Here is a 27036-nt window from a genome sequence, read left to right as displayed (position 1 = left end):
TGAAGTCATCCTGTTGCATGGGGTTCAGCACTCCAGCCTGCCGGGTTCACTGTGAATCGAATTCTCTGGTCTGTCATCCGGTTGGACCCTGCCCACTCTAGGTCATTGGCCGTTTGATGAGTTTCCTGTGAGTCACTGATAAAAATGCTGGAAGGACGAGCCCCTTCCCCCATGCTACTAGAGTAATTCCTTCATTTAGGGACATGTCATTATGACGTAGCTTCAAGGGAGAGGTGGAAGTATGATTTTGAAAGCTATCACCAAGAGATTGGGGGGTGGGTGGGATGGTCAGTAACAATCCAGGACATCTGAAGGTTCTGGAGAATGTGTGCTTAGTGGGAAACGTTCTCACCTCCGGCGGTCTGGCTGTAATGAAAACTCAGGGTTTAAGGGGCTTAGGGCTGCCGTCCTGTGGTCTGAGCGGGTCCTTACATGCTAATCAGGTACCAACAGGGCCTCCTCTTCCATGCTGTGTTAGGACTTTTCAGTTTGAAGAACAGTCTGCCAGAGCGTGTGAAAATTCTGGGTGGTCCCCAGCAGGTCTGCCTCAGACTCCTGGCCCCCACTCCTCCCAGCGTGAGCCATGCCTTTTAGCACAACATCCCCAGGGGTATCCCCTCTTCTCTCTCTGGGGTTATTTGCAGCCTCAGAATTTTTCTTTTTGGACTCTCCCATCCCTTGGGACCCAATTCTCTTCCAAACTGCCTCACTCTGAGATCGTGCCTGTCCTTTTTCTGAAATATTTGTAATCTCTTTTCTTAAAGCCAGAGTTGCCCTTCTTGCTATTGTAGCCTCTGTGAAGACTTGGCCTTTTCTTCCCCGAGGCCCCTTCTAACATGGCACTATGGTGTCTATTCACAGGTGCTTCTTGTGCTTTGTTTTCTGTGAGCCTCCAAACAACCTGGCAGCAGGGTGGGGTGGGGAGGTGACAGGTCTGATTTACAAAGGAGGCAGCCTGAGGAGGGCCTGATACAGACCAGGTGTGGCCAGTACCTTCGAAATGGCACTATTTGAATCCCCACTGCCCATCTGCAGGGTGGATCACCTGTCTCCAGATAGTGAGGCAGGGAAGGGGGCGACTTGGGGGTGGGCCTGGGAGACAGAGGGAGTGACAGGGATTGTCAGATAAGGGCCAAGGGCATGCGAGGGTGCGGGGGAGGTGGCCAGGGCCGCGCGTGCCTAGTGACCTGGGTGCCTGGTGGCAGGTGATGTATGAGGACTGTCGCATGGTGAGCCTGACAGCCCCCTACGTGTCAGGCTTCCTGGCCTTCCGAGAGGTGCCCTTCCTGGTGGACGCGGTGCAGCAGCTGCGGGAGAAGGAGCCCCACCTCATGCCCCAGGCAGGTATCTCACTGGGCTGGAGGAAAGGCCCTCCACAGGCCCCGCCCCATTGCAGGGAGAGATCCCATGAGCTTCCTGGAGAAGTGCTTTTGCCTCAAGAGGGATCAGACCTAAAGAGCTGGGCCCCTCCTCTTGCTCTGGGATGCCCCAACCTGATGGGCGAGGGGCACTTCAGCTGACCGTGACTTTCCCCTGTGGCTCTTCCAGGTCCTTTTTGTGGATGGAAATGGGGTGCTCCACCACCGAGGTAATCTGCCCCCAAGACTCCCCGAGAGGGCTGTAAGAGAGGGACCAGGAGGGGTGCAGTCCGCCTGCACCAGGCCCCAGGCCCTCTGCCACCAGCCTGGCCTTGCAGCTCCTGGCCTTGCTTTCCTTGTCAAGGTCCCCTAGTAAGGAGCCCCTACTTCTCTTCACCCCTGCCCCTTTCCTGCCTGCCTCCACCGCCTCTGCTGGCCCAGCTCAGGTACCAACATCCAGTTTGGACCTGACACTTCCAGAAGTCTCAGGCCCTGAGCCCAGCCAGCCTGTCCCACTGGCGTCCTGCCCTGTGTCCTAAACAGACCCTTGCCTGAAACTGAACAGGAACAGACAGGTGTGCCTGTTCCCCACTGACACAGGGTAACCCACACCCACCTGGGTGCTGGAACCTTGTCCTGGGGAGAACCACCAAGGGGGGGGGGCTGTCTTACCCTCAGATACAAACCTGGGGGTTGGGCGGCAGAGGGAGTCAGGAAGGGGTGGCACTGTGATTTTAGCCCCTGCCCTGGGAGCCTGTGGGCCCAGAGCCACTCTGGACGCTAGTGCAGGACCAGCAGGCCAGCCCTGGGCCTGGACCCCAGTCACTGCAATCCTTACCCCCTGGCAGGAGCCCCAAAGTTCTGGGCGAGTTAAGGGCAGAGATGCAGAGGCCTGAAGGTGGCCACAAAGGGGAGGGGAGGATGAAAGATGCCAGAAAATGAAAGAAGCAGGTGAAGCATGTGAGCACACTAATTATAATCAGGCTCCTAATCTTGTCAGAACAGCGGGGAGGCGTCCTCCACCCAGCCTGCCAGCCTGGAAGTCAGGGTAGAGGGCCACGTCCGAGATCACAGTGGGGCTTAGAGCCCTGTCCCACAAGTCCTTGCCCACCGACAGGCCTCTGTTCACGTGGAAAAGTTCAGCGAGGCTCTGGTGTGGCCCCCATCCCCACACTGTCTCTAAACTGCTGGGCTCATTGCCTCACCTCCCCAACCTCATCTTCCTCTGCCCCTGCAGGCTTTGGGGTAGCCTGCCACCTTGGTGTCCTCACAGACCTGCCCTGCATCGGGGTGGCCAAGAAACTCCTGCAGGTGGATGGGCTGGAGAACAACGCTCTGCACAAGGAGAAGGTGAGGGGGCCAGAGTCCGCCCCGCTGCAGACCAGCTCCACCTGGGACGCTCTCCTCCCAGCCTGGATTGCTGGCCTGGAGCGAGGAAGACCAGCTTTCTTTGCATGCCTTGTGTTGCTTGTGGGTGGTGGGTCATCTCGGGAGACTCGGAGCTCTTCTCCCAGCCTCTGGGTGCACACTTGCCTCCTCTCCACCCCTGCCTGCGTGCTGCTGTGGCAGCCCACGTGGGGGCAGAGCCTCCAGGTATCGGGGACCAGGCATTCAGGGCCTGTACAACACTCTGTACTTTTCCGCCTGCCGTGCCACCCCCATCTGCCTGGGGCATCTCCCTCCTCTGGGACCCCCTCTGGCGAGAGCTGGTGACACACGTGGCTCTCTAGCCTGGACGGCCAACTCAGAACGGGTCAGTTGCATCTGTCTCATCCTTCCAGCTCCCCCATGCCTGTGTGGAGTGCCTGTTTGTTGAGTTGACAGGGACCCCTGACCCACCCAATGGGCCAGTCCCCACCACCACCACTCCAAAAAGTTTGTCAGGTTGAATCAGAAGTGCTCAAATTGGTAGCAGGAGAGAAAGCAGCAGGAAGTAAGTGGCCTCGAGTGGGCTGTGGCCCTGTGTGTGCACCAGCCTGGTGCCTCCACCCTGCAGCACTGGGGCCTGGGCAGGCTGCTGCCTCTTCTCTGCTGCAGAATGGGGAGGAGAGTATCTCGTCAAGGTGAGATGGTGCTGCAGGCCGCGCTTGGACGCAGGCTCCACTCGCGATGGGCCCTTCCATCTCCTTGCCCAGCGGCTGCTCAGGTTTTAAAAGTGAGCAGGCTTGCCTTCAAGCCTTTCACCAAGAAAGGTGTTTTTCCAAGTCTTTTTTCTGTTTTCCAGATACGGCTCCTGAAGGCTGGAGGAGACTCATTTCCTCTGATGGGAGGCTCCGGGACCGTCCTGGGCATGGTGAGTGGCCAGGGGCCTGTGCCCCACCAAGGCAGACCCCTCAGCTGAGGGCCAGAGGGGGCCCGGGGTCAGCAGCCATGTACATGCGTGCCCCAGAACCCGTCCACCTCTCCCTATCTTCCTGCCCCTCTGGCTGACCCTGCATCTTTATTTCTTCCCCTCCCCCACTGTGCTGAGGGGGCCTCTGGGCCCTCACTCGCCCCACCCTCTCCCTAAGACAAACAGCAGGAAGGTGCCCCAAGGGTGCTGCCAGTCTCCCAAGCTCCTGCCCGCTACCCAGGACATGTCAGTCCTCCAGCCCACAGAGCTTGCCCAGTGCCCTGACCTCGCCCTCCCTGTCACAGGCCCTAAAGAGCCACGACCACAGCACCAAGCCCCTCTACGTCTCTGTGGGCCACAAGATGAGCCTGGAGGCAGCCGTGCACCTGACCCATGGCTGTTGCAAGTTTCGGATCCCGGAGCCCGTGCGCCAGGTGAGTGGGCTGCCAGGTGGGTAGGCTAGCGCACGGCACCTGCTCTTCCTGTACTCCCGGGCTGAAGGTCCCCAAGCACCTGTGGGAGAGTCAGTTTGGGCCACACTAGGCTCCGGAGGGGAGGAGGGGCCTGGAAGATGCAGAGGCCTGCCCTGCCTGGCCTGGGGTCTGCTGTGCCCCTGCACTCAGCCTTTCAGCCTCTGGCACCCTGGTTCATTGGGAAAATCAGCTGACGTCAGCTCAAATGGCAGAGTGGCCTGCCAGCCCCTGAGGGCCCAAGCTGCCCAGCTGGCCTGGGAGGGAGCTGCCGTCCTCAGCTGGGGGGCCCCTGCAGGGCTGTTGGGCACTGCTGAGGAAGACTTGGGCCAGGGATGCAATCAGACTCCAGGGTGTGGCCACGCCAGGCACCCAGCACCTAACTTGGGGCCCAGGGGGATCAGAACTCTGGTGAACGAGTCGGCTCAGCTAACCTCATGCAGGATGCCCTTGGGCCACCTTGGTGGTCTTGGCCATGACAAGGTGCAGAGCAGGTGCAAGTCCCAGGGAAGCCCATGAGGCAGGGATCTGTGAGAAGCTGTCCTCAGGGAGAGGCCTGCTGGAAGAGGAGGAAGGGCAGTCCAGGCCTGAGGACCAGCATTTGCAAAGGCCCTTGGGCAGGAAGGAGTTTGATTCCAGAAACTCAGAGGAACTTGTGGCTGGAGCCCTGGCGAGGGTGAGCGGGTGGAAGCCTGTGTGCATTGCAGGGGGCAGAACTTCGGGTTTACCACAGGGCCTTGGATGTGAGTTGGGAGGGGACATCATCAGATTTGCCTTCCCAGCAGGGACTGTATGTCGCCTGCTGCACCGTGTGTCCCTGAGGCCTGTGCTGCGTCAGCTAGAGGCAACCTGGCCTAGGTGCCACAGGCCCGCTCGGTACTCTCAGCTCAGCACCAGCTGATGACACCGCAAACCTGAGGGTCCTGGCTCTGCCTCGACCACCCCAAGAGCCCCGTAGCCACCACCTCGGGGTTTGGGGCCCCCCGGCTGCTGGTGTGCAGGGCAGCCTCCAGGTGGCAGCAGCAGCACGCACGCGGCTGTGGCTCTCGGCCCCTGCCAGCAGCTCTCTGGGCTGCGAAGAGTCAAGGCCTCTAGGGTGGTTTCCAGGGTGGACTTTCTAAGTGTCCACTTTCTAAGTGTCCACCAGCCTCAGCCTCCTTCCCTCCCCGTACAGGGTTCGTAGGTGCACAAGCCTGTGACATATCCTGGCCCCAGGAAGCCTTTCCTCCCCCATTCCCATCCACCTGTGCGACCTTGTGAGGGGTGGGGTGACGACCCGAGATTTCTCCGCAGGCCCTCAGTGCCAGGGACTCGGCTGAGCTGGTATGGTGGGCAGGTCTCTGTCCCTTCTGAGTCTCGTCTTGCCCCAGAGTGGATGATAGCTGTGTCCTTGCAGGTGGGGGGATGCCCTATAAAGTGCCGTGAACCCCTCAAAGGTGGGCAAGGACTGTGTGTCTGCCCTAGAGAAAAGCCAGACGTCTGCACCCAGGAGCCCACCAACCCCATCGCTTCCAGGAATGAGGTGTGGCCCTGTTCAGTGGCACTGGTTATCTCTTGGTCCATCTTCTTCCTTGGCCCACTCACCTGTGTACACTTTGCCCTCCTGACTACTTCTGTAAGCTCTGAGGGGAAGCTGAGAGAGCAGCTTAGGGCCTGTTCCATTGGTCACAGGCCCACTGCCCCCAGCTCCCGGGCCAGGCCGGGACAGGTTGCTGCAGGGGAAGGCGGGAGGTGCTGCCTCGCGTCTCCGGGGCCTTTCTCCGGGAGCACCGTGCCGCCCACCCTGCCCGCTTGCCCGTTCACTCTGAAGTAGAAACAGTTGGGGGGATTAGCTGTTGTGTCCTGTAGTCACACGGCCCAAAGCGGGGCTGAGCCATCTGAGCCGGGATCAGGGGCCTCCCTGAGGCCAGGCCCCCTGGAACGGGGAGAGCCTGTGGGAGAACCTGAGCCGCAAGGTCCTGGGGGCCCCACTCAGGCCTGATCCCCTCTCCCCAGGGTGTGCCCTGATCCCAGCCTGTGGCCCACAAGCCCCCTTTCATTCCAGTGACTCTGCAGAACTTTCCAGACACTTCTCCAGGGACAGAGGTTGCAGCTGACACTAGCCAGGGAGCCAGATGAACCAAAAGTGAGGACAGACAAGCTGGGCTGAGGACAGCCTTCAGAGAAGAGGGCTTTAGCAGAGAAACTGTTGGCTCAAGCAAAACCTACAAGGAAGCACAAGCTGTAAACCCACTGAAAGCCAACTGAAACAGGAGCGAGGCACCCAGCCCATTTCCTCAGACCCTTCGGGGACGTGCTGTCAAGCACCCCGACCAGGGGGCCTGACATCCTGGCACCCACGCGTGATGGGGCTGCTGCTCCTTGTCCCTAAGGCTGGGCCTCCGTGGGCTTTTCCAGGAGGGGCCACCCTATTGGGTGGGGACTGGTCCAGAGGCCAGCTTGGGACCCCAGCCATCCCCTCTCACTTGAGCCATCCCTTTCTTCAGGCTGACATCCGCTCCCGAGACTACATCCGCAGGACCCTGGGAGTCCAAGGGGCCCCTGCCTTGCGGCTGGAAAGGTGAGTGCTGGGGTGGCTGGGTCATGCCCCCGTGGGGCCACTTCTGGTGGCTGGGCCTCTCTCGGCGGTGGCGCTGTGGCTCAGGCCAGACAGGCAGGGCCAGGCAGGGGGCGCAGGGTTCCTGAGGGGACAGGAGAAGAGCCAGCAGAATGCTAGGGGCCAGTGTGGACTCCATGTTCAGTGGAAACTGTCCAGCAACCCCCAAAGCCCACCTCCCACCAGGGCGCCCCCTGCTCACCTTGGTCTATTTATCTGTGAGGCACTGGGGTGTCGTGGTCTCCACAGAAATAGTGAGGGAGTCAGATGGTCCCGGTTCATGCCCTGGCTCTGCACCTGCTGTGTCGTTTATGCTCTCAAAGCCTGTTTCTTCACCTGTGTGGTGTGCACGGTGATTCTCATCCCACCGTGTTGTGGTACAGTCACAGCCAGCAGTGACTGGTTACTTAATCCTAATGGCACTTACCATGAGACAGGCACTGTGATCACTTTGCCAGTGAAGAGACTGAGACAGCGAGGTTTCCGTTGGCGGCTTGGACATCAGGCCCATCCTCTCCCACCAGGAGTCCTTGCAAGCACGGCATTTCCTTTGTGTTCCCTTCTCCTCCAAGCCCGTGCTGGCCTGGGCCTGGCTGAGCTGCTTTGAGAACTGTGGGAAGGTGTGGCTGGGACCCCTGAACTCTCCCAGGGGTGGGGACTGGCTGTCGGGATCTGCCTTGCCCTCTGGCCTGGGCTCTCGCACCCCTGAGGATCCAGGTCAGCACAGCTTCCAGGGACCACCTGGGGATCGAGGGGGGGCTCTGACGTTTGATGCTGTCCTTTCTTGATGTCATTACCAGGAGCAAGAAGGCACAGAGGCCAAAGGCGTGCCCCCAGGGAGTCTCAGAAGAGCCCGCAGGTAAGGACAGGCCCCTCAAAGCCCACAGACGAAACCCCAGGACACACCGGAAAGCCCCAGGCCCAGGTGCCCAGGGGCAGTAGGGCTAAGGCTGGGGCTGGCACCGAGCTGGATGCCAGGAAGACTCTTGGGCCGCCTGTGGCCCTGCTCCAGCTCGTCTGTAGGGACTGGGGGAGCAGCCCCCACAGCAGGTGGGGCACCCCGGCCCGAGGACATGGTGACGCAGAAGGCACAGCCCTGCTCGGATGGACTGGGGTGGCCACCTTGCCATTCCACGGTCATGAGGCCCGGGGGCCTGGAGAGAGCTCAGTGGAAGACAGAGCTCACGCGGCAGAGCGCCAGGCCCAGAGAGCACATGACGTTAATTTCTCAGGAGCACAGGAAGGGATTCAGAGTTCATAGGGGATTTTCTGGTGTTTTTTTGTTTTGTTCTGAAAGCGCCCAGGTGGGCTCACAGCTGCCAGACTGCACGTACATGCACACCTTCTCCTTGCCCATCTGCTCCTCTGAGTACATGTGCCACTTTCACTTTGTGTTTGTTTATAAACAAGCACGTCCCTCCCTGCCGACCAGCTACACTGAGCCGCTTCTGCCCTAGCCGGGGAGGGACCAGACTGGGGTGGCTGCTGTCAGGCTTGGTCCCTGGCTGCCCAGCCGGTCTCCAGCCTGCCTGCTGCTGGGACGTGCAGGGCCAGGAGGAGGGGAGAAGAGCAGCGTCTGAGCCTGGAAAAGGCTGAGGGTGGGGGGACATACAGGGGCAGTCTGGGCTGCAGGGGTGGGGTGCCAGACAGAGGGCCGGCACCCGTACCCAAGTAGATGGGTGTTGGGATCTGCTGTCCTGGCCACGGGCCCTGAGGGCGGGCAGCCCACTGTGTTCAAGTGCCAATAGCTCTCCCCTGTTCCTGTCAACCCGACGCACTCCCCCCCTGCCAGCCTCTTCACCCAGAGGCCCAGGCTCAAAACGCGTCTCCGCTGTGGGAGGGCAGCCCTGACTCTGGCCCCCTGCCTGGCCACTCCTCTTGGTGTGAGCTAGAGTCCCCCGGAGGCACACGGCCCCACCCACAGCCCCTGGGTGCCTCCCAAGCAGCCCCAGTCCTCCACCTCCTCCCAGCTCATCCCCAGGTTCCCTAAGGACTCTGGAATCTTTGCTGAGGGGAGTGAAGAATCCTCGGAGGCAAGCCTTTCTTGCCGTTTATCCTGCCTCTCAAGAAGGAGCTGCCTGTCATGGTTTGACAGCCTGGGATGGAAGCCCAGGGAGGCCCCGGGTCCCAGCGCTCCTTCCACGCCCCGCTCTGGTGTCTCTCCTTTCATTCAGAATGAGAAGGGAGCTCTCTTCCAGGGCCTGGGCTTCTGGAAGAAGCAAAGGGGACAAGTAAGCAAGGCAGCCAGCTATTTGGGGTCAGCTGTCCCCCTTCCCCTCCCACTTAACCCGTGTTCCCAAAACCCTTTGTAAGGCGGGGCCAGGGGCTGCCCCACATGGTAGTAGTAGCCCCTAGTCAGGACATTGCAGTAGGAAGCGGGGCCATTCCAGGGCAGGGGGCTTTGGGGTACAGAGGGCCTACTGGGGCCAGGTGGGCTGCTGGGTGCCACCCACATGCTTATGGGCTCCACTGGATGGCCCACTGGGCTCAGCAGCTTCCGGCATGTTCCACGGGTACCTTCAAGGGGCCTCCTTCAGGCAGGAAGGCCTATCCCAGGTTCTGATCTGTGGTCCTCCCCAGATGTCCTCGCTGGCACATCTTTTTTCTCACCTCAGCTTCTACTGTCCACCCAATCCTGAGACTGAGAAAAACACCTGCTCTTCACAGCCAGTGATACACAGGGAACCCCAGCTCACCCCACCCTCCCTAGCAGGCCCTGGGCCTTCTGCCCACTCACCCCAGGCTCTGGGATGCTGTGCCTGTTTAGAACCTGCACCTCGGTACCTGCGGCTTTTGGCTCCCCTGTGCCGGCAGTGCCCCAGCTCTCCCTGCCTCTGGACTGAGGCACGGGTCTGTGTCCTGGGAGAGAAGGTGGAATGTGGCATCTGATGGTGCTTCGAGAGGGACCGGTCCTCCCTCTCAGAACCTGTTTTCTTGCGGGGATACAAGCACCTGCTTAGTCCAGTTGGGGGATTGAGTGTGAGGATCCACGTGGAGTCCCTGCCGGCGGTGGCACAGTCAGTTCCCAGTTAATGAAGGATGGGGGGCGTCCAGCACCAGCTGGGCTCCACGCTGAGACATTAGTGGTCAGAGGCAGGGACAGCGTGGAGTCCCGTCTGAGGTGTGCAGGAGCACGGGGCCATGGCGGAACCATCTCCCTGAAATCCCTGATGGTCACTGGGCACAAACAGGCCTGGGCAGGGTCCCACTGGGGGGTCACAGCTGGATTAAGTGCAGCCATAGTCCTGGGGGCTGCCCAAGGACAAGGGAAATAGTGGCACTTGCCTGGGGTCCCAGGCAGCTGCTGCCTCTTTCACACCCCTGCTGAGTACAAGGGTGCTGAGCCACCCCAGATGTGCCCCAAGCCTGGTGCCCAGGACTCTGTGCCAGGGTGGCCCTCAGGAGACTCAGTCCCAGCCTACCACCCACGCAGAGCCTGCCTGGCGCTCCACAACCACTGCCCTCCTAACTTCTTCCAGGTCTCTCCCTGCCCAGAGTTCATCAGGACCAGGGGGTGGGGGGGACTTAGGAGCGCAGGATGGAAGCCAGGCAGAGCTGGCTGGGCCTGACGGCTTTGTACTGACTGGCCTTGGGCAAAGCTTCGACCCTGTAATGGGGATCATTCCTGTGCTGTCTCCCCGGACAGCTGCAGCCCTGTGTGGAGTGGCCGTGGCACAGAACCTGGCACGCAGTCAGTCCTTTCAAAGAAAGTGACAAGGTTTGGAGAAGTGGGGCCCACAGGGGCCAAGGTTTGATGGTCATCAGTCTGCAAGGCTGTGCTAACTGCACCAATGGGAAGGGAGAAACAGGAAGTAAAGGTCCTCCTTTCCTACCGAGCTCCTTCCACCACCCCAAGCTGCCAGAATGCAGGTCCCGCAAGGGCTGGGCAGGAAGGACCGTGACTCCCCGGCCCCAACTGCACCTTCCACTTCAACGCCTGCCCCACGCACATGCCAACAGGAGAGCTTCCCATGGTGCCAGGAGGCTCAGGGTGATGTCCGCAGCAGCATCCCCTGGGGACCCATCTCTAAGACAGGCACAGAGATGGCCGAGACCTCCTACTGGGGTGGGACTGGGGCTCTGCTTAATGCCACTGCTTCCTCACTGACCAGAGGAGTCAAGTGGGCCCCCTGGGCTGAGGCATGGACTGCTGTGGGGTCCCTCATCCCTATCCCCTCTACTTCAGTGAGAAGCAGACAGAGCCTGAGATCAGTTTGCAGACAACTAAAAACCTGAGTGGTTTTTGTTTGTTTCAAGGTTAAAGTCATGTAACAAGTCACCATTTTAACATCTTTAAGTGTACTGTTAATTGGCTTTTAGTATATTCAGAATCTTGTGCAGGCACACCACTACCTAGTTCCAGAACTTTTTCATCCCGTATCCATTAGCAGTCACTCTCCTCCACCCCTCCCCCCTGCCCCAGCCCCTGGCAACCACTAATGGGCTTCCTGTTTCTGTGGACTTGCCGATTCTGGGTACCTCATAGGAATGGAGTCACACAAAGTATGTGACCTTTATGTCTGGCGTCTCTCCTTAGCATGATGTTTTCAAGGTTCGTCTGTGTTGTAACATGGATCAGTACTTTTTTTTATGGCCAAATAATATTCTGTTGTATGGATAGGCCACATTTTGTTTATCCATTCATCTACTGATGAATATTTGGATTATTTGGGGCTATGATAAATAATGCTGCTATGCGAATCGACGTACAAGTTTTTGTGTGAACTTAAGTTTTTAGTTCTCTTGGGAGTGGAATTTCATGGTAACTCTCTGTTTAACTTTTTGAGGAATAGCCGTACTATTTTCATACTGTTTTCCACGGTGGCTGCACCTTTTTACAACCCCACCAGCAACACAGGGTTCTAAGTTCTCCACATCCTCACCGACACTTGTAATTATCTGTCTTTTTGATTCTGGCTATGCTAGTGTATGTGAAATGGTATCTCATTGTGGTTTTGATTTGTATTCCCCTAATGACTAATGATGTTGAGCCCCTTTTCATGTGCGTATTGGCTGTTTGTATGTCTTCCTGGGAGAAATGTCCACTCAAATTCTTTGCTATTTTTAAAATTGGGTTGTTTGTCTTTCTGTCATTGAGTTGTACGAGTTCTTTATATGTCCTGGGTACCAGACCCCTTTCAGCTATATAATTTACAAATAGGTTCTCCCATTTTTTGGGTTGTCTTTTCATTTTCTTGATAACGTCCTTTGAATGAAAGTTTTAAAATCTGATGAAATCCAGTTTATCTGTTTTTCACTTGTTGCCTGTGCTTTTGGTGTCATAACGAAGAAACCATTGCCTAATCTGATGTCACAAAGATTTCCTCCTATGTTTTCTTCTAAGAGTTTAATAGTTTCAGCTCTTACATTTAGATCTTTGACGCATTTTGAGGTAATTTTTGTATATGGATATTTGGGTCTCTTGCAATTCCATATGAATTTTAGAACCAGCTTGTCCATTTCTGTCCCCAAAATGGCAGTTGGAATTTTGATAGTGATTGCACTGATCAATTCGTAGAGCATTTCTGTCTTTTTTTTTAATAAGTTATTTTAAAAAATAAATTCATTTTATTTATTTATTTTTGGCTGCTTTGGGTCTTCGTTGCTAGCGTGGGCTTCTCTCTAGTTGCAGCGAGCGGGGGCTACTCTTCGTTGCAGTGCATGGGCTTCTCATTGCGGTGGCTTCTCTTATTGCAGAGCACAGGCTCTAGGTGCACGGGCTTTAGTAGTTGTGGCATGCAGGCTCAGTAGGTGTGGCTCATGGGCTCTGGAGCACAGGCTCAGTAGTTGTGGCACACAGCTTAGTTGCTCCACAACATACAGGATCTTCCCGGACCAGGGCTCGAACCCATGTCCCCTGCATTGGCAGGCGGACTCTTAACCACTGCGCCACCAGGGGAGCCCTGAGCATTGCTGTCTTAAAAATATTACGTCTTCAAATCACTGAACACAGGGTCTTTTCACTCATTTAGATCTTCTTTAATTTCCTTCAACGATGTTTTGTAATTTTCATTGTACACGCCCTGTACGTCCTTTGGTAAAATTTATTACTGAGTATTTTATTCTGCTTGATGCTATTGTAAATGGAATTGTTTTATTCATTTTATTTTTCGATTGTTCATTGCTAGTGTATAAAAATACAATTGATTTTTGTATCTGGCAACTTTGCTGTATTCATTTATTAGCTCTAATTGTGTGTGTGTGTGTTCTTTAAGGGTTTTATATATCAGATCATGTCTTCTGTGAATATAGTTTCACTTTTATTTCTTCCTTTCCAATCTGAATGCCTTTTATATCTTGTTCTTGCCTGGTTGTCCTGGCTGGAACCTCCAGTGCAATGTTGAATGGAAGTAGGGAGAGTGAACGTCCTTGTCTGGTGCCTGATCTTAGGGGGAAAGCTTCACTAGAGTATGATGTTAGCTGTGGGTTTTCCATAGATGCCCTTGATCAAGTTGAGGAAGATCCTTCTATTCCTAGTTTCTCTGTGTTTTTATCATGAAAGGATGTTGGATTTATCAAATGCTTTTTCTGCACCTATTGAAATTATCATTTCCCTTCATTCTGTTAATGTGGTGTGTTATATTGATTGACTTTCTTTTTTTTTTTTTTTTTTTTTTTTTGCGGTATGCGGGCCTCTCACTGTTGTGGCCTCTCCCGTTGCGGAGCACAGGCTCCGGATGCGCAGGCTCAGCAGCCATGGCTCACGGGCCCAGCCGCTCCGCGGCATATGGGATCCTCCCAGACCGGGGCACGAACCCGTATCCCCTGCATCGGCAGGCGGACTCTCAACCACTGCGCCACCAGGGAGGCCCTGACTTTCATATTTTGAGCCACTCTTGAATTTATGGACTAAATCCTTCTCAGTCATGGTGTATAATCCTTTTACTAAGCTGCTGAATTTGATTTCCTAGTATTTTGTTGAGGATTTTTACATCTATATTCATAAGGTATACTGGTCTGTACTTTTCTTGTGATGTCTTTGTCTGGCTTTGATATGAGGGTAGTACTGGCTTCATAGAATAGTTAGGAAGTGTTCCCTCCTCTGAGAAGGATTGGTGTTGATTCTTGTTAAACCTTTGGTAAAATCACCTGTGAAGCCAGCTGGCTCTGTGCTTATCTTTGTTGGGAGGGGTTTTGATTACTGATTCACTCTTTATTTGTTATAGGTCTATGAAGATTTTCTATTTCTTCTTCAATCAGTTGGTAGTTTGTGTGTTTCTAGGAATTTGTCCATTTCATCCAGATTATCCAATGTGTTGGCCTACAATTGTTTGTGATATTTTCTATTTCCATAAAGTTGGTAGTAGTGTCTCCACTTTGCTTATTGACTTTAGTGGGTTAGTCTGGCTGTGAGTGGTTTTTCTAAGGAGCCCTCTCCCCACCCCCAAGATGCCACTGTTAGTGCCCCTGGCTTGAGTGGGGAGTGGGAGGGCAGAGTCACCTGCAAGATTCAGAGGGTCACGACTCAACCTACCTCTGCTTTCAAGGGTTTCCAGCTCTTCCCACAAGCCCCAAAGGGTGTAAATCCCACCCCATCAGAAACTAATTATGGTCCCAATAAATCCTGGGCCTGACCTCAGTGGGGGAGTAGGGTTCCAGGAGAACCAGTTGGAGGATAGCAGAGACGTTGTATAACCCTGGGTGGGCTGAGTGGTGGGGTTAAGCCTGGCATGGAAGGCTTGTGGGCAGAGGTGGGGGCGTCTGAACCTTAAAGGGACGAGAGTTTCAGCTACAGCCTGATGGAAGAGAATCTGCAGCAGTGGGCAGTGCCATTGGCCCCTTAGCCCTGTCTACTGGCTACACCAAGGCCGTATCAGAGATAAGATGAAGAGGTAGAGCATGTCAGCAGCTTGCTGGGACCCCTGGCTCACCCCAGGGTGGTGGGTGTGGCTATAGCCCTGAGCATCTCGGAGGGATGGACCATGCTGGGAGTTCATGTGGAGGGGTTGGGGAGGCTGGGGGAGTGCAGAAGCAACTAGAAGGGGCTGAGGTGGTGCCTGGGGACCTACTGGCTGGGGTCATTCATGGGAGAGCAGGAAAGCAGTGGGATTGGGAATGGGGAGGGGGCTTGGGGGTGGCATGTCCTGCCCACCTCTATCCCCCACCCCCAGAGGCTCTACCCTGCAGAAGGCTACACAGGAGCCCTAAGTGCAGTGGTGTCTGGGCTTCGTCTCACAGAACCTTAAAAATAGGGCCAAGATGATATCCATCTTCGCAGATCACAGCCCACCCCAGAACCAAGAATAAATCTCGAAACACTCAATAATTCAAGTTGGATCCAAATAGATTTTTCTGTTAGCCTGGCAGCCTCTGTGCCCCTTCCCTGGGTCCCCAGGGGCTGAGCCTCAGATGCTCCCACGAGGTGGTGGGCTGGCCTGACCATTGCAGGTCACACCCAGGCCCCTCAGGACACCCGCCTCCAGGACCCCAGTATGCCCACGCTCCCCTCACCTGGAGCAGTCAGGAATAGAGGACACCCAGGGCTGGGAGTCCTTTATGATCAGGTCGAGGAGGCCCAGCCATGTTCCTAGCTGTCCCAAGGATACCTCCCTTGCCCCCCTACTTTCTGATCACAGGCATTGGCCTGTTTGAGCTTGGGTCTGAGCCAGGCTTCTTGGCCCCTTTGACCACACCTCCCCTCCCCTCCTAGGCTCCTGGGGTCTCAACTCTCCAAGGCTCAAGGGCCAGCCTGGGCTCCAGGGGAGCAAATCCCCCCACTTAGGCCCCAGTCACTGGTGCACACACACCCCTCAGGGTCTGCATTCCTGCCTCCTCCTGGAAGGGTCCCTAAAGGGGCTTCACCTCGGGCTCTGTGGCCTGGCATGAACAGCTGGGGACAAGGAAGCAGGGCCAAGCTTCCCGCCCAAGGCCTCTGCACTTGTTGGGGGTGGGGGGCTCCTCATTGGTCTGGCCCACCCACTGCAGGTTTGGCCCAGCCCCAGCAGTCCCTGTTGCACTGCCCTGGCCAGGCCTGAGTGGAGTTTTACCAAATTATTAATTAAAGGCACAGGCCTGCGGCAGCTCTGACATCCAAATGAATAACACACTGGGTAATTAGGAGAGGTGTCAGGGAAATGATGGAGCATGGCCCACTATCCCCAATTCACCTCCCTGGGAAGCAGGAGCAACTTCTCCGTTTCCTACCACGATGGGCGACACTGGAGGCGGGGTAGGGAGTGCAGGCCAGAGGGGCCAGGGCACAGCTGTTGCTTGTGGACAGGGCTGGGTCCTCCCCAGTCTGGTTGCTCTCCACCCAACCGGGAGAAGACCTGAGAACAGGGCAGGGAAGGCGGGAGGTGGGCTAATGGAAGAAGGATGCGGTCCCAAGACAGATAGGCAAGCCGACCTGGAGCGACTCAGAAAGATACTGGAGGAGACCGCTGGAGGCCCGTGGCGGGGCAGGGGAGGAAGGATCCAGACCCGACTCCAGCACACGGGGGGTCCTGCCCTGGAAGAGGAGACAGCTCCCTAGGCCCTTCCTTGGGGCTGCAGGGGCCTGATAGAGAGCTGGGAGTAGAGAGCAGGCTGGAGTAGTTTTGTCTTTTAGTTACTTAAATTGCACTGGTGTTTTGGTGTTCGTTTTTTTTTTAATCAAGGTTATAAACGTGCTTAGTTTAAATAGTCAAATAGTTCTATAAGACTTGTAATGAAAACCCAGTAGCTCCTTATTCACCCACCCCTCTCCTCTCCTGACTTCCCCTGCTCAGAGGCAAAATTTTGTTATTTTAGTTTTCTTTGGTGTGGGGGTTTTTCATATTTACTTCTCAATAACATGCTAATGCTGCCTTTCTTTTTTTTCTTTTTCTGTTTTTTTAGATTTAGAAATTATCCATTGACTTTCTGCCATGGAGGTTGAGAGTTTGTTCCCTCTCACGTAGCCTCTTATACACTTTCCTTCCACCCATCTTCTCATTTTCATTGAATCAGAATTCAATGTCTGTGTTATTCTTTCTTTGCCTGTACTGTTCGTAGCTGAGTAATGTAATGTAATTACATCTCCTTTTTTGTACAACCTCTTGTTTTTCCTGCACTTGATAATTGCCTCATGTTTTGGATTTGGTTTATTTTCTGTGTATCCATTACTTATTCCCAAACCCTGCAATGGAAATATAAATCTCTTTTTGGTATATTCAAAGCATCAAGCCATCTTGAATTTATTTTTTTCTCGGAGCCTGTGGTAGCCACCTTCCAAGATGGCCTCCTGGGGCTGGTGTAGCCCTATGGCCACACTGAACAAGGTCCGTCTGTATGACCAATGGAGGTGCAAAAGTGAGGGTGTGTCATTTCTGATACTAGGCCTAAAACACATTGGGACTTTTGTCTTGATGGTGCCCCCTCCCTCTCTCTTCCCCCCTCATCATTCACTTTGAGAGAAGTCAGCTGCTGTGTTGTAAACTGCTCTGTGAAGTCCACGTGGCAGAGAACTGAGCCCACCTGCCCGTCACCATGTGAGGGAGCCATCTTGGAAGTGCACCCTCCAGCCCTGCTCAAACCTTCAGATGCCCCCAGCCCTGGCTGTCATCTGACTGCAACCTCATGAGAGACCCTGGGACAGAACCAGCTAGCCAGTCTGCTTCCAGGTTCCTATTTCTCAGAAACTGTGAGATAATAGACCTTTGTTCTGGAATAATATTTTTATGCAGCAAAACATAACTAATACAGAGCCACTCCTCCCATGCCCACCTGTCTTGGTTGTCTTGTATACCTGGTTCACATCCATCTCCAGGGACCTCTCTCCACCCTCGTTTTGCTCCTGCTCCTTGTTATAATGGTATGCGTCATCTAGTGTCTTCTTGAGAACTACAGCCCCACCCTAGTCCCACCGTAGAAACTGGGAAGACCTTGGAAAGGGGCTTTTTTAAGTACCCAGAAGAGTCCTTGTTTCTAAGGCACAAGGACACCACAACATCTTTCAGGAGTCTGTCAATAGCCTCAAGATGAGCCACATTGTCCTGTGTCTCCCAGTTGGGTGGGAAATCTGTTCCCTCATCTGGGCCTGCAGTACAGTGTGGGGCAAGGCCACCGCTGTCCACGGTGCTGAACTCAACGCGGTCATGTCGGCCTCGGGTGCCAGCCCCAGATGCTGGGTGGCCTCGGCTCTAGCTTTCCTCTTCTTCCACCCAGATCCCCTCTGTCCAGGCCTCGCCTTTCTGCACTAGGCTGTCTTCCTGCTCAGGGCTCCTTCTCGCTCTTGTAAGCAGACCCCACATGGGCTCTGCAGACAGGCTTGAATCCTGAAGTAAGAGCCTGTAGGTGTTTGAGCTGAGAACTCTCCAGATTACATGTGACAGAAGCAAACTTAAACCACCTTAAGCAAATAATAGGGGCTTGTTAGTTCACTCCAGGGCAGAGCTGGCTATGAGTGGCCTGGCTGCAACACACGTCTACCTTCTCCCTCTGTGCCGTTCCCAGGGGACCTCCCCTCTGGGTGCTGGATGGCTGGCAGCAGCCCCAGGCTTACTTTCTCCCCTGTGGTGTTCCCAGGCAAAGTGCAGCCTCTATGCTAAAGGCTCCATCGAAAGCCCCAGGCCCTGGGTTCTGGATGGACTGTGATCACTGCTTAATTTTATCACTGTGGCTGGAGGGGAGGGGGGACCACGTGTCCAGCCTGGAGCCAGGGAGTGGAGTCAGCCACAGCCCATGTCATGGAGGGGCGTTCCTCAGTGGACAGACCACTGTCACCAGAAGAAGGCACACCTGGTTGGGGAAACTGAGGGGAGGGGACTCCAGGCTCTCTGAGGATGCTCTGTTCCCAAGGCCCTAAGAAAGCACCGTCTCTTCCCAGCAGTGCCCCATCTTGTCTCCAGGCAATTCTCTTCCCATACCAGCAGGGAATGGCATGATTAAGGCTCCATTATTAACTTGCCAATCTTGTTTCTGGGGCACAGATGCTGACGGCTTAGGGGACCCAGTTGGCATATAACGAGGTCTCTGTGACAAATTACTTGGGTGTCAGTTAACTATCTAGAGAAATGTCAAGCAGGATCTGTCATGCTGGTGGTGAGGGACAGCCAATTAACCCGGAGTGGTTAATCCAATCCACGCAATCGCCTGCCTCAGCCTCCGGCAGGGCTGAGAATGAGGAAAAAGGCCTAGGGTGTTGGGTAGGCAGGGCCTGGCCTCCATCTCCCTGGGACACACTTCTGCAGTCACACTGGGGTGCTCAGCACATGGCTCTTGCCTTGCAACCTGACTCTGTCCATTCTTTCATTCATTCCACAGCCACCTGCTGGGTTAGGCCTGAACTGGTCACTGCTGGTCAGGGGGTGGGACAGTGCTGGGGAAGGACAAATGTGCAGACAGGTGTCCGTGACTTGCGTGGTCTCCACAGGATCCAATATGGATAAGAGTATCCTCAGGGAAGGGTAAACTCTGAAGGGTTGAGGGCAGGGCAGGGAGGTGAAGGAGGAGTGGCCAGGTCCCGGGTGGCAGTCAGGTGGAGGGCACCCAGGACAACGCAGACACAGAACAGTACCCCTGTCCCAGTGCTCGGAGCCTTTGGCAATCAACTGGCAGACCTGAGCACAATCCAGCTACCCGACCCTGAGCCATAAGACTTGGAGACAGTTTCTTCAAACTTTTCTAAGCTTGTTTTCTCACCTGTAAAATGGGGCTAAAAACCCCCAGTTCCCAGGAGCGTTGTGAGAGCGAATGGGGCCCTGTGTAGACATGCCTGGCCCAGCACAGATGCTGGCTGAATTTGGATCCCCCTCCTCCTCCCTGCAGGTGAAGCCTTGGTCCCCAGCTCACTAGTGGGAGGCTCAGATGGAGCACGTGCTGGGGAGAGGCACAGGATGAGGCGCGCAGCCTGGGAGGAGAGGGGCATCCTGGAGGGGTGGTGTGGGCTGGCCAGCGGGGGCAGGGTTCAGGGACTCTAGCTACCCCACACGGTCACACCATGCCATTTGGGTTTTGCTTGTTTTCAGGAAAGCACACTGGTCACCTGGAGGTGGGTCCCTCTGGTGAGGACCAGTGACCATGCTCTGATCCTACCCTTTTCCCATGCCCCTGCCTGCACCATCCCCCCACCTGGCCCTCCCCTCTGGTAGTGGTGACCCCCCCACCCCACCCTGTGGTAGCCCCCACCCCATGTCTGCTCGGCAGGTGATTGGCAGCTGCCACTTCCCAGCCCCCCAGCTACAGCGCCTCATGCTTATTCATGACACTGACATATGGCACCTCCGTGGGGGGGGGATCGGAGGGAGCTGCCAATTGTGATAGTGCAGCGTGTCCCCATTCGAGCCCTGCTGAAGGAAAACAAACGCAAGATGTGAGGGGAGCAGAGGCGGCCTGGGGGCGTGCGTGTGCGTGCCTGCGCTTGCCTGCACCGCGGGGGCGCTGGGAGGAGGGGAGGAAAACAAAGGGTGAAGGTGGGGGAGAAAGGGAGGCTGTAGGGCTTGGAAGTGAGCTTTGGTTGTCATGGCTTCTGCTGTCTCAGTTAACAGGGTCCTCAGAGGCCAAGCTGTCCATCCCTCTGCCCCAGGCAGGCTGGCTCACACCAGCCTAAGACCCCTTTCACCTCTCTCCCCCTCACCTCTCAACATGGGACACTGGGCTAGAGGCCATGAACAAGATAAGGGCTCAGCAGCCAGCAGCCCCATTTGCAGATCATTGAAATGTTCTAATTCTTTCCAGAATCAGACAAATTTAGCTAATGTCAAGCCAGAGTCCATAGGGCTCCAGACTTAGCCAATTTATTTTCCTGTTTTTATTGAGGATGGAAAAGTATGTGCACTGCCCCCCAGCAGTTCCCCTCCCCCAGGCTGGGCTGGCCCTCCAGTGCTCTGCTGGCCACCCACAGGCTACAAAGCTCTGTTCCTTGGCTGGGGAGGGCAGAGCAGAGACAAAGGCCGAGCTCTTGGGGTCCTCAGCCAGCCCCTCCTCCTGGACCCAGGGCTGGAGGCTGCTGCCATGGAAACGAGGCTCTTTGCCAGCTGGCCACGTGCATCCTGGAAACAGTAGGTGAGTCCAGGAGCCAGTGGGTCCAGGAACTGTGACCACCTCCCAGGAGGCCCAGCCCTAGGGTCCCTTGACCCTGCTCTGCCATCTACCCCCATTGGTTGTAAGAACTCAGGAGAGAGAGAGAAGCTTGCTGAGGGAGCCTGGGATGAGGCTGGGGCCAAGACAGAGTGAGGAGCCCCATGAGGCCCAGCCGAGGGTCCCACACTTGTACAGGAGCTGGATGCTCTGAACCGTCTTCCACAAGCCTTCACACGTGCTTTGTGCAGTGGCTGACCCTGTGGGGTCTGTCCATAGAGTCCACCAACCCCCTCACTTTAGGCCTTCCCCAGGGAGTCAGGGAGCTGTAGAAGCCTGTCCCCCAAGGGTGCAGCCTGCTAGAGAGCTGCCCATCCAGCAACTCCCCACCAGGACACTCTGATTCCGGCCTTGGACACCCTGGTCCCCAGCCCTGGTAGGCTGTCTGGGTGGCCTGACCCCCTCCTGGCCCAGCCTTGGATGAGGGGCCCCTGCCCCAGCCGAGTGTCACGTGAGCCCTGTGCCTGGCTGGCATACTCTCCGGCAGGCGCAGGGCCGCTGCGCTTCAGGCACCGCTGTACATAGAGGCATCTGCTGTTCACTGTCTCCGGGCAGATGGGCTGCCAGTGAGCTAAGTGTGTGCGGGGGAAGGGGTGCCATAGGAACCCCTTCCCGCGGTAGCATGGGGGCGGGAGAGGCAGGCGCCTGCCTAGGGAGAGCGGGGAGCACACAGGAGGGAGGGGCTAGGATCGCATGGGCTCCCCGTTTGGGGTGAGGCCTGTGGTGCTGGTTCCTGGGCAAGGAAATCCCAGCAGGACCGCCGAGGGGAAGGGAAGCCTGGAAGCACTGGCCGAGGCAGGGATCCCCCTGTCACCACTGGCTGGGTAGCCTTGGGCAGGTCCCTTCCTCTCAGGGCCTGAGGGAATGAGTTTGGATTGTCTTCAGGATGCCTTCCAGTTCCTAAACCCTGAGCTTCAGCAGGATGGGGGCATCCTGCCATCTGAGGGACCTCCTGTGTGGCAGGGGAGGGGGGGATGACACACCAGCACTGTCTGCTGTGGCTCCTAGAGAGGTTAGGGTAGTGCTGTGTGTCAGGTGAGGTCACTCTGCTGATCACTCTGCAGAGTGGGACTCAGCGCCGGCTTTTGCAGCCCTGCCTGGCCACAGCGGGAACCACGCAGTGTGGGTCCCGGCGGGTGATGGGGGCAGGATGCCGGCTGAGGTGGGAGCCCTGCCCTGATACACTCCTGCCTTCCCCAAAGCCCAGCCTGCTGGACCTGGACCTGGACCTGGGGCCCATGAAGGGGGAAGTGTGGGAAAGTCGACAAGGAAACAGCCCAAGACCACCGACAGCCTCAGAAACGCACCCATGGGGCAGCAGGAGGGCCTGGGGCAGGGGTTGGGGAGGCCCACTGGACAAACCCCAGAATCCTGCTCTGGGAAAACCTAAAGGTTCCTCATTCATAATGACGGTGAGCAGAGCCACTGGGGCCTGGCTCAGCGCCCCCTCGTGTGCCAGATGCCACCCTGAGCACTTGGCACCGTGGCCTTCAGTAATCAGCCCAGTAGCGGGGGAGGCAGCCATTACCCCACTAGACAGAGGTGGAGACTGAGGTTTTGAAAGATTACGTGGCTGGCAGAGGCCTGTGGGCCAATTGGTGGCTGAGCTGGGAATGGAGCCCGAGGCCAGCTGGCTGCACAGCCCTGATGGTCAGCTCGACCCCCTGGGCACCCTGCTGCTAGGTGCCTTGACCCTCCACAGCTCCAGAAGCCCAGGTGAGGGTGCCAGGTGCCTGGTATCCCCTCCTCCTTCCTCCGTCCCTGGGAGGCCCCCACCCCACCCCTGCAGCCGCCTCCACCTGCCTGGCTGCAGTGACTCAGCTCAGCTGTTCCTCAGCCACTCTGCTTGCTGGTGCTTGCCTTTCTTCTTCTTTTCCAACATGTGACATTGCCACTGTGCTGTGGCACAGTGACTGCCTCTGCCCAGGACTGTCCGTGGTGGCCCCAGATTGAGGTGGCCAAGGTGGCCAGATGGCCGGGCCTCACCCCCAGACTCTGGTCATGGGCAGAGAGACTGTCACCTCCAGAGCGGGCACAGTCCTCACCTTAGTTCCGCCTGACTCGGGCACAGTGCCAGGGGACACCTTTCCAAAGTCACCCTTCGCAGCTGCCTCAAGGACCTGTGTCCTTGACGTTGTAGGTTGGGCATCAAGAGGCCAGAAACCCTTCTAGGGAGGGTGACCCGGAGGGGATGGCCTGAGCCCCACTTTTCAAGAAAGGGGTATGAAATGGAGTATGAAATGGAGAGATGTGTCCTGGAGAAGACTGGGGCAGGGGCATTGCCCATTGCCAAGGCGGGGGGTGGGGGGGTAAGTTACACGAAGAAGGAAGGGCTTTCCCACAGTGAAGGAAGAGCTTTCCCTCAATGAAGACTCCCTGATACTTGGGACTGTCAGTGAATTCGCTGTTTTGTTAGGTGGTGAATTCCCTGTTCCTAGGAAGATTGAAGCTGTGACATGGACAGCATTCTTCACGGGGTTGAGCCCAGTGTGGTGGAGTTGGTGGGAAGAACATTAAAAGCTGGAGTTAGACGTTTCAGGTTTGAGTCTCAGGTTTGTGTAAACTCAGGCAAGTCATTAAACCTCTCAGAGCCTCAGTCTCCTCTTCTGTAAAATGGGATTAGTATCTCCTTGACAGGCAGTAGTGAGGATCCGAGGAGACACTGTAGGATAAAGGGCAATGTAAACTGCAGAGTGCACACAGATGTTTTTACATTCTGGTTCTGACCCATGCATCTTGCATCTTGAAGGTTCTCCATCTCTGAGAGCATTTTCTGCCAAAGATGGGAATGAGCCCCATCAGAAGAAATGGCCCAAACTCCAACAGAGAATTTGGGGAAGAGGAAAGGAAGCGCTTTGGGAGGTAGGAAGTCAAAAGATGAAGGGATTGTGGGACCCACCCTTCCCCTTGGGCAGGAGGGGCAGGGCAGCTTCTCCTGCCTCCTGGATTTGGAGATCTTGGGGGTCTGAGGCGCATGGGGGCCTGGGAGCCCTCAAGGAGATGGGGTGTTCATGATGCCTGGCCTTGGGGAAAAGACAATGATGGGGATATGGGAGGTGGTGGAAAGCTCTGTCTGGGCAGCCACAAGCTGACTTGGGGTTTGAGTAGCAAAAGGAGATTCGACAGCCCCATGGATGCTGGGCTCGGGCAGCTGGTTTCTCCTGCCCGAACGTCCCTTTCCACCTCACCTCTTCCTCTTCTCCCTTGCCGCCTTCTCAGTGCCCATTTCTCATGCCTCTTGGAGTGGTTGAATGGCTGGGGGCCCAAAGATGGAATCCTAGAACCTCAGAACGTGACCATACTTAGAAAAGAGTCTTTGCAGATATAACCAAGTTCAGGGTCTTGAGATGAGATCATCCTGGATTAGAGTGGGTCCTAAATCCAGTGTCAGGTGTCAGAAGAGAAAAGCAGAGGGAGATTTGAGACTTAGACCAAAGAGACGACTGTGTGAAGTTGGAGGCAGAGACTGGAGTGGTGCGCCCACCAGCCAAGGAACACGAAAGATGGCCAGCAGCCACTGGAGGCTGGGAGAGAGGCCTGGGATGGTTTCTCCCTCAGAGCGCAGCAGCTGCTGGGAGTTTGGGCTCTGTGAACTAAAAGGAGTTCTGGGGTGGCTGCTACCTTGTTGGTGTTCTCTGACTCCCTTGCAGTTAGAGTTGGGGAATGTGACCTGGGCTCCGCCCACCAAGATTCACCTGAACAGACTGACTCAGAAGCAGCCAACACCAGAAAGCAGATCCCCCAGCATCTCTTTTCTAGCAACGGTGGGGATGGAAGGTCCTGGCTTCTGGGCAGCAGTGCCCTATCACGTGTGGGCTGCTGGGTCTGTGCCCAGTGGTGGAGGCCGTGTGTTTGGGGCCTTGCTCCTGGGCGTGTGGCCACTGAACAGAAACTTTCTTTGCCATTAAGCTAGCCAGAGTGTGTCCTGCTGGTTCTGAGTGGTATAAGGGGTAAGGAGACCTCTGTCCATGGGGCAGGGAGGTCATGCCCCAGAGAGAAGCTCCTAGAAGCCCTTCTCCTGCTAATCCTGGCTGGATGAGAGCTGAACTCTGCCCCAGGGACTTGTGGGAGTGGAGCTGGCCAAGAGGTCCGTGGGGGTCAGGAGGAGGACACAGCCTGGACTGGAAGCACTGAGGTCAGGACAGGGTGGCCCCCACTTTCCCCACAGCTTTTCCCTGGGCCTGGCACCCACTCTCCCCCCTCCATCCCTCCTCAGGGCCCCTGTCCTCCCTCCTTCTGTCCTCCTTCTCTCCCCTACACCCTTCTTGGAAATGAAGTCATCTAGAAAAATAATCAAAAAATAGAAAGGAAAAAAAAAGCTAAGAAAATGGGATTTTTTTTCCCCTTCAAACATTTGGTAAGACACCTCCCACACGGATGAGTGTCCACCGGGGCCTGTTTTTGTCCGAGGGAGACTCGGGCTTGAATGCCTTGGGTGGTGTAAGCCAGGTGGGCCTCCCGACTCGCCACCGTGGGGGTCCACGCTGGGCCTCTTCCTGCAGACCGGCCAGGGTCAGTCCCTGAAGCCTGAGACCCCAGGTGATGCCTTCAGCAGAAGGCCCACGAGCCCCTGAGGCAGAGGCAGGGTGGGGAGGGAGGACAGGAAGGTTCAAGTTAAGGGGGGAATATTAGCTCCTAAGTGAGGTCTCTGCCTCCAGTCTCTCCCGTCTTCCCACCGCACCAGCCCACTCCTTGCCTTGCTGCAGAGTGCTCATTTGTTTATTTATAATTTAAACTCATCCTGCTTCTAAGAAAGCTCAAGGCACTTGCTAAAAAGCTGCTTCCGCGAGCTGGGTCGCGCTCCCTCAGCCTTGGGCTCAAAGTCCATGGACACTATCCCGTTGCTCAGCCTGCCTCCCAGGGCCCCCAAGGCAGCCTGTCCCACCACTCAGTGTGCATCGGCTTTCAGACACACCCTTCCAGGGCAGCTTGCTGGGGTGACCAGGCCTGGGGTGCCCCCTCCCATCTTGGAACCAGCCCCTTCCTCCCTGGCCCCTGTGGAGGGACCTGGAAACGTCTGTACCTCTCTTCTGCCCCTCGGCCGTCTGTTCTGTCACAGTCACCTGGTACAGGTTGCTCCTTTTGCCCCCAGCTGGACTCGCCCGGCCCTTGAAGGGGTGTGACTGAGTCATGTCACTGTTGACAACGATGGATGATACGGTGGTGAAGGTGGAGGCTCCCCTCTGCGTCTGGAATGGCATTAGGCCTGGAGTGCCATGTCTCTCGGGCATAGGTTCCCATGGTTGATGTAAAGGAAGGGAAGGGCCTGTGGGGGAAGGCTTGGCAGGGGAGAGCCTGCAGAGTAGGGCAGGGGTCACCCTGATGGTTTCGTCTGAACCCCAGGTAGAAGCCAAAGATGCCATTTTCTCATTTCTTCAGGATCCAGTGACCAAGTGCGACTCCATCCAACAGGGAGGGGCAGGGCACCCACCACAGTGAGGACCCACATTGCTGCACTTGGCGTCCTCATTCCAAACTTCCCAGCCCAGCTGGGCCTCAGGACTTCTTGCTTCCTGCAGGAGGGTCACCTTGATCCTGGGTCTCCCTTCCCTCAGCCTTGCATCTTTGGGCTCACTTTTCCATCTCGTGGCAAAACAAGCAAGCGTTGGCACTGCCCCGGCTCCTTCTCAGGTCCGTGCCATCCCGGGCCAGATAAGGGGCTTACCAGGACAACTGGCAAACAGCACTTCATTTCTCCAATCCCCAGTTCCTCCTCTGTAAAACGGAGCTAATGACGCCGACCTCAGCCCTGCAAACAAGATAAAGCCCACTGAGCACACGTTTGTTTCCTTCCCCTCTGAGAGCCTCAGTTTTCCCATCTGTAAAATGAAGCCCTCTCTCATGCTGTAGACCCAACTCCTGCAGAGCAGGCTGGATGCCTCTGCCAGCTGGAGGGCGCATCATGGGCAAGGGGCGGGGGCTGCCCTCCTCTCCTACTATTTGCGGGTTCAAGATCCCACTGGCCTGGCATCATCAGTTGTAACCAGTGTCCCTCCCTCCCTCCCTCAGCCTGAGCGGACACCACCTGGCAGAAGGATCCCTGACAAGGAGGGCCCTCAGGGGTTGCCCTCAGTAAGCCTCAGTGGAAGGGGCAATGCCAGGCAGGCCATGCCAGGAATGCTCGGCCACTTGGCGATCACAGTAGAGTATGGCCTTCCCCTGGTTCCGGCTCTCCTCCTTGCCACTGCGTTCCATGGAGCCACAGATGCCATGGCTGCGGGGGCTGAGATAGACCAGATGTCC

The 27036-nt window shown here is 56.3% G+C and overlaps 1 protein-coding gene across 2 annotated transcripts in view; it reads left to right on the top strand.

The window, feature by feature from the left end:
* Nucleotides 1-26536, top strand: part of ENDOV (endonuclease V) — a gene marked incomplete at both ends in the record, with an annotated part of 36627 nt that extends 10091 nt beyond the window's left edge. The window contains 8 exons of one of the 2 annotated variants that reach the window (XM_079726237.1): nt 1206-1340; nt 1549-1588; nt 2596-2708; nt 3583-3651; nt 3996-4124; nt 6647-6720; nt 7557-7615; nt 26173-26536. In XM_079726237.1, the coding sequence (XP_079582363.1) occupies nt 1206-1340; nt 1549-1588; nt 2596-2708; nt 3583-3651; nt 3996-4124; nt 6647-6720; nt 7557-7615; nt 26173-26525 (972 nt within the window). Of the gene's footprint in view, nt 1-1205; nt 1341-1548; nt 1589-2595; nt 2709-3582; nt 3652-3995; nt 4125-6646; nt 6721-7556; nt 7616-23542; nt 23809-26172 lie in introns of those variants that run through there. The other variant, XM_079726238.1, reaches the window with a different exon arrangement.
* Nucleotides 26537-27036: the final 500 nt, after the last annotated feature.

The sequence above is a fragment of the Hyperoodon ampullatus genome (assembly GCF_949752795.1).
Source record: "Hyperoodon ampullatus genome assembly, chromosome: 19".
Lineage (NCBI taxonomy): Eukaryota > Metazoa > Chordata > Mammalia > Artiodactyla > Ziphiidae > Hyperoodon > Hyperoodon ampullatus.
Note: the sequence above shows the minus strand (reverse complement) of the source record. Positions and strands in the feature narration are given on the sequence as shown.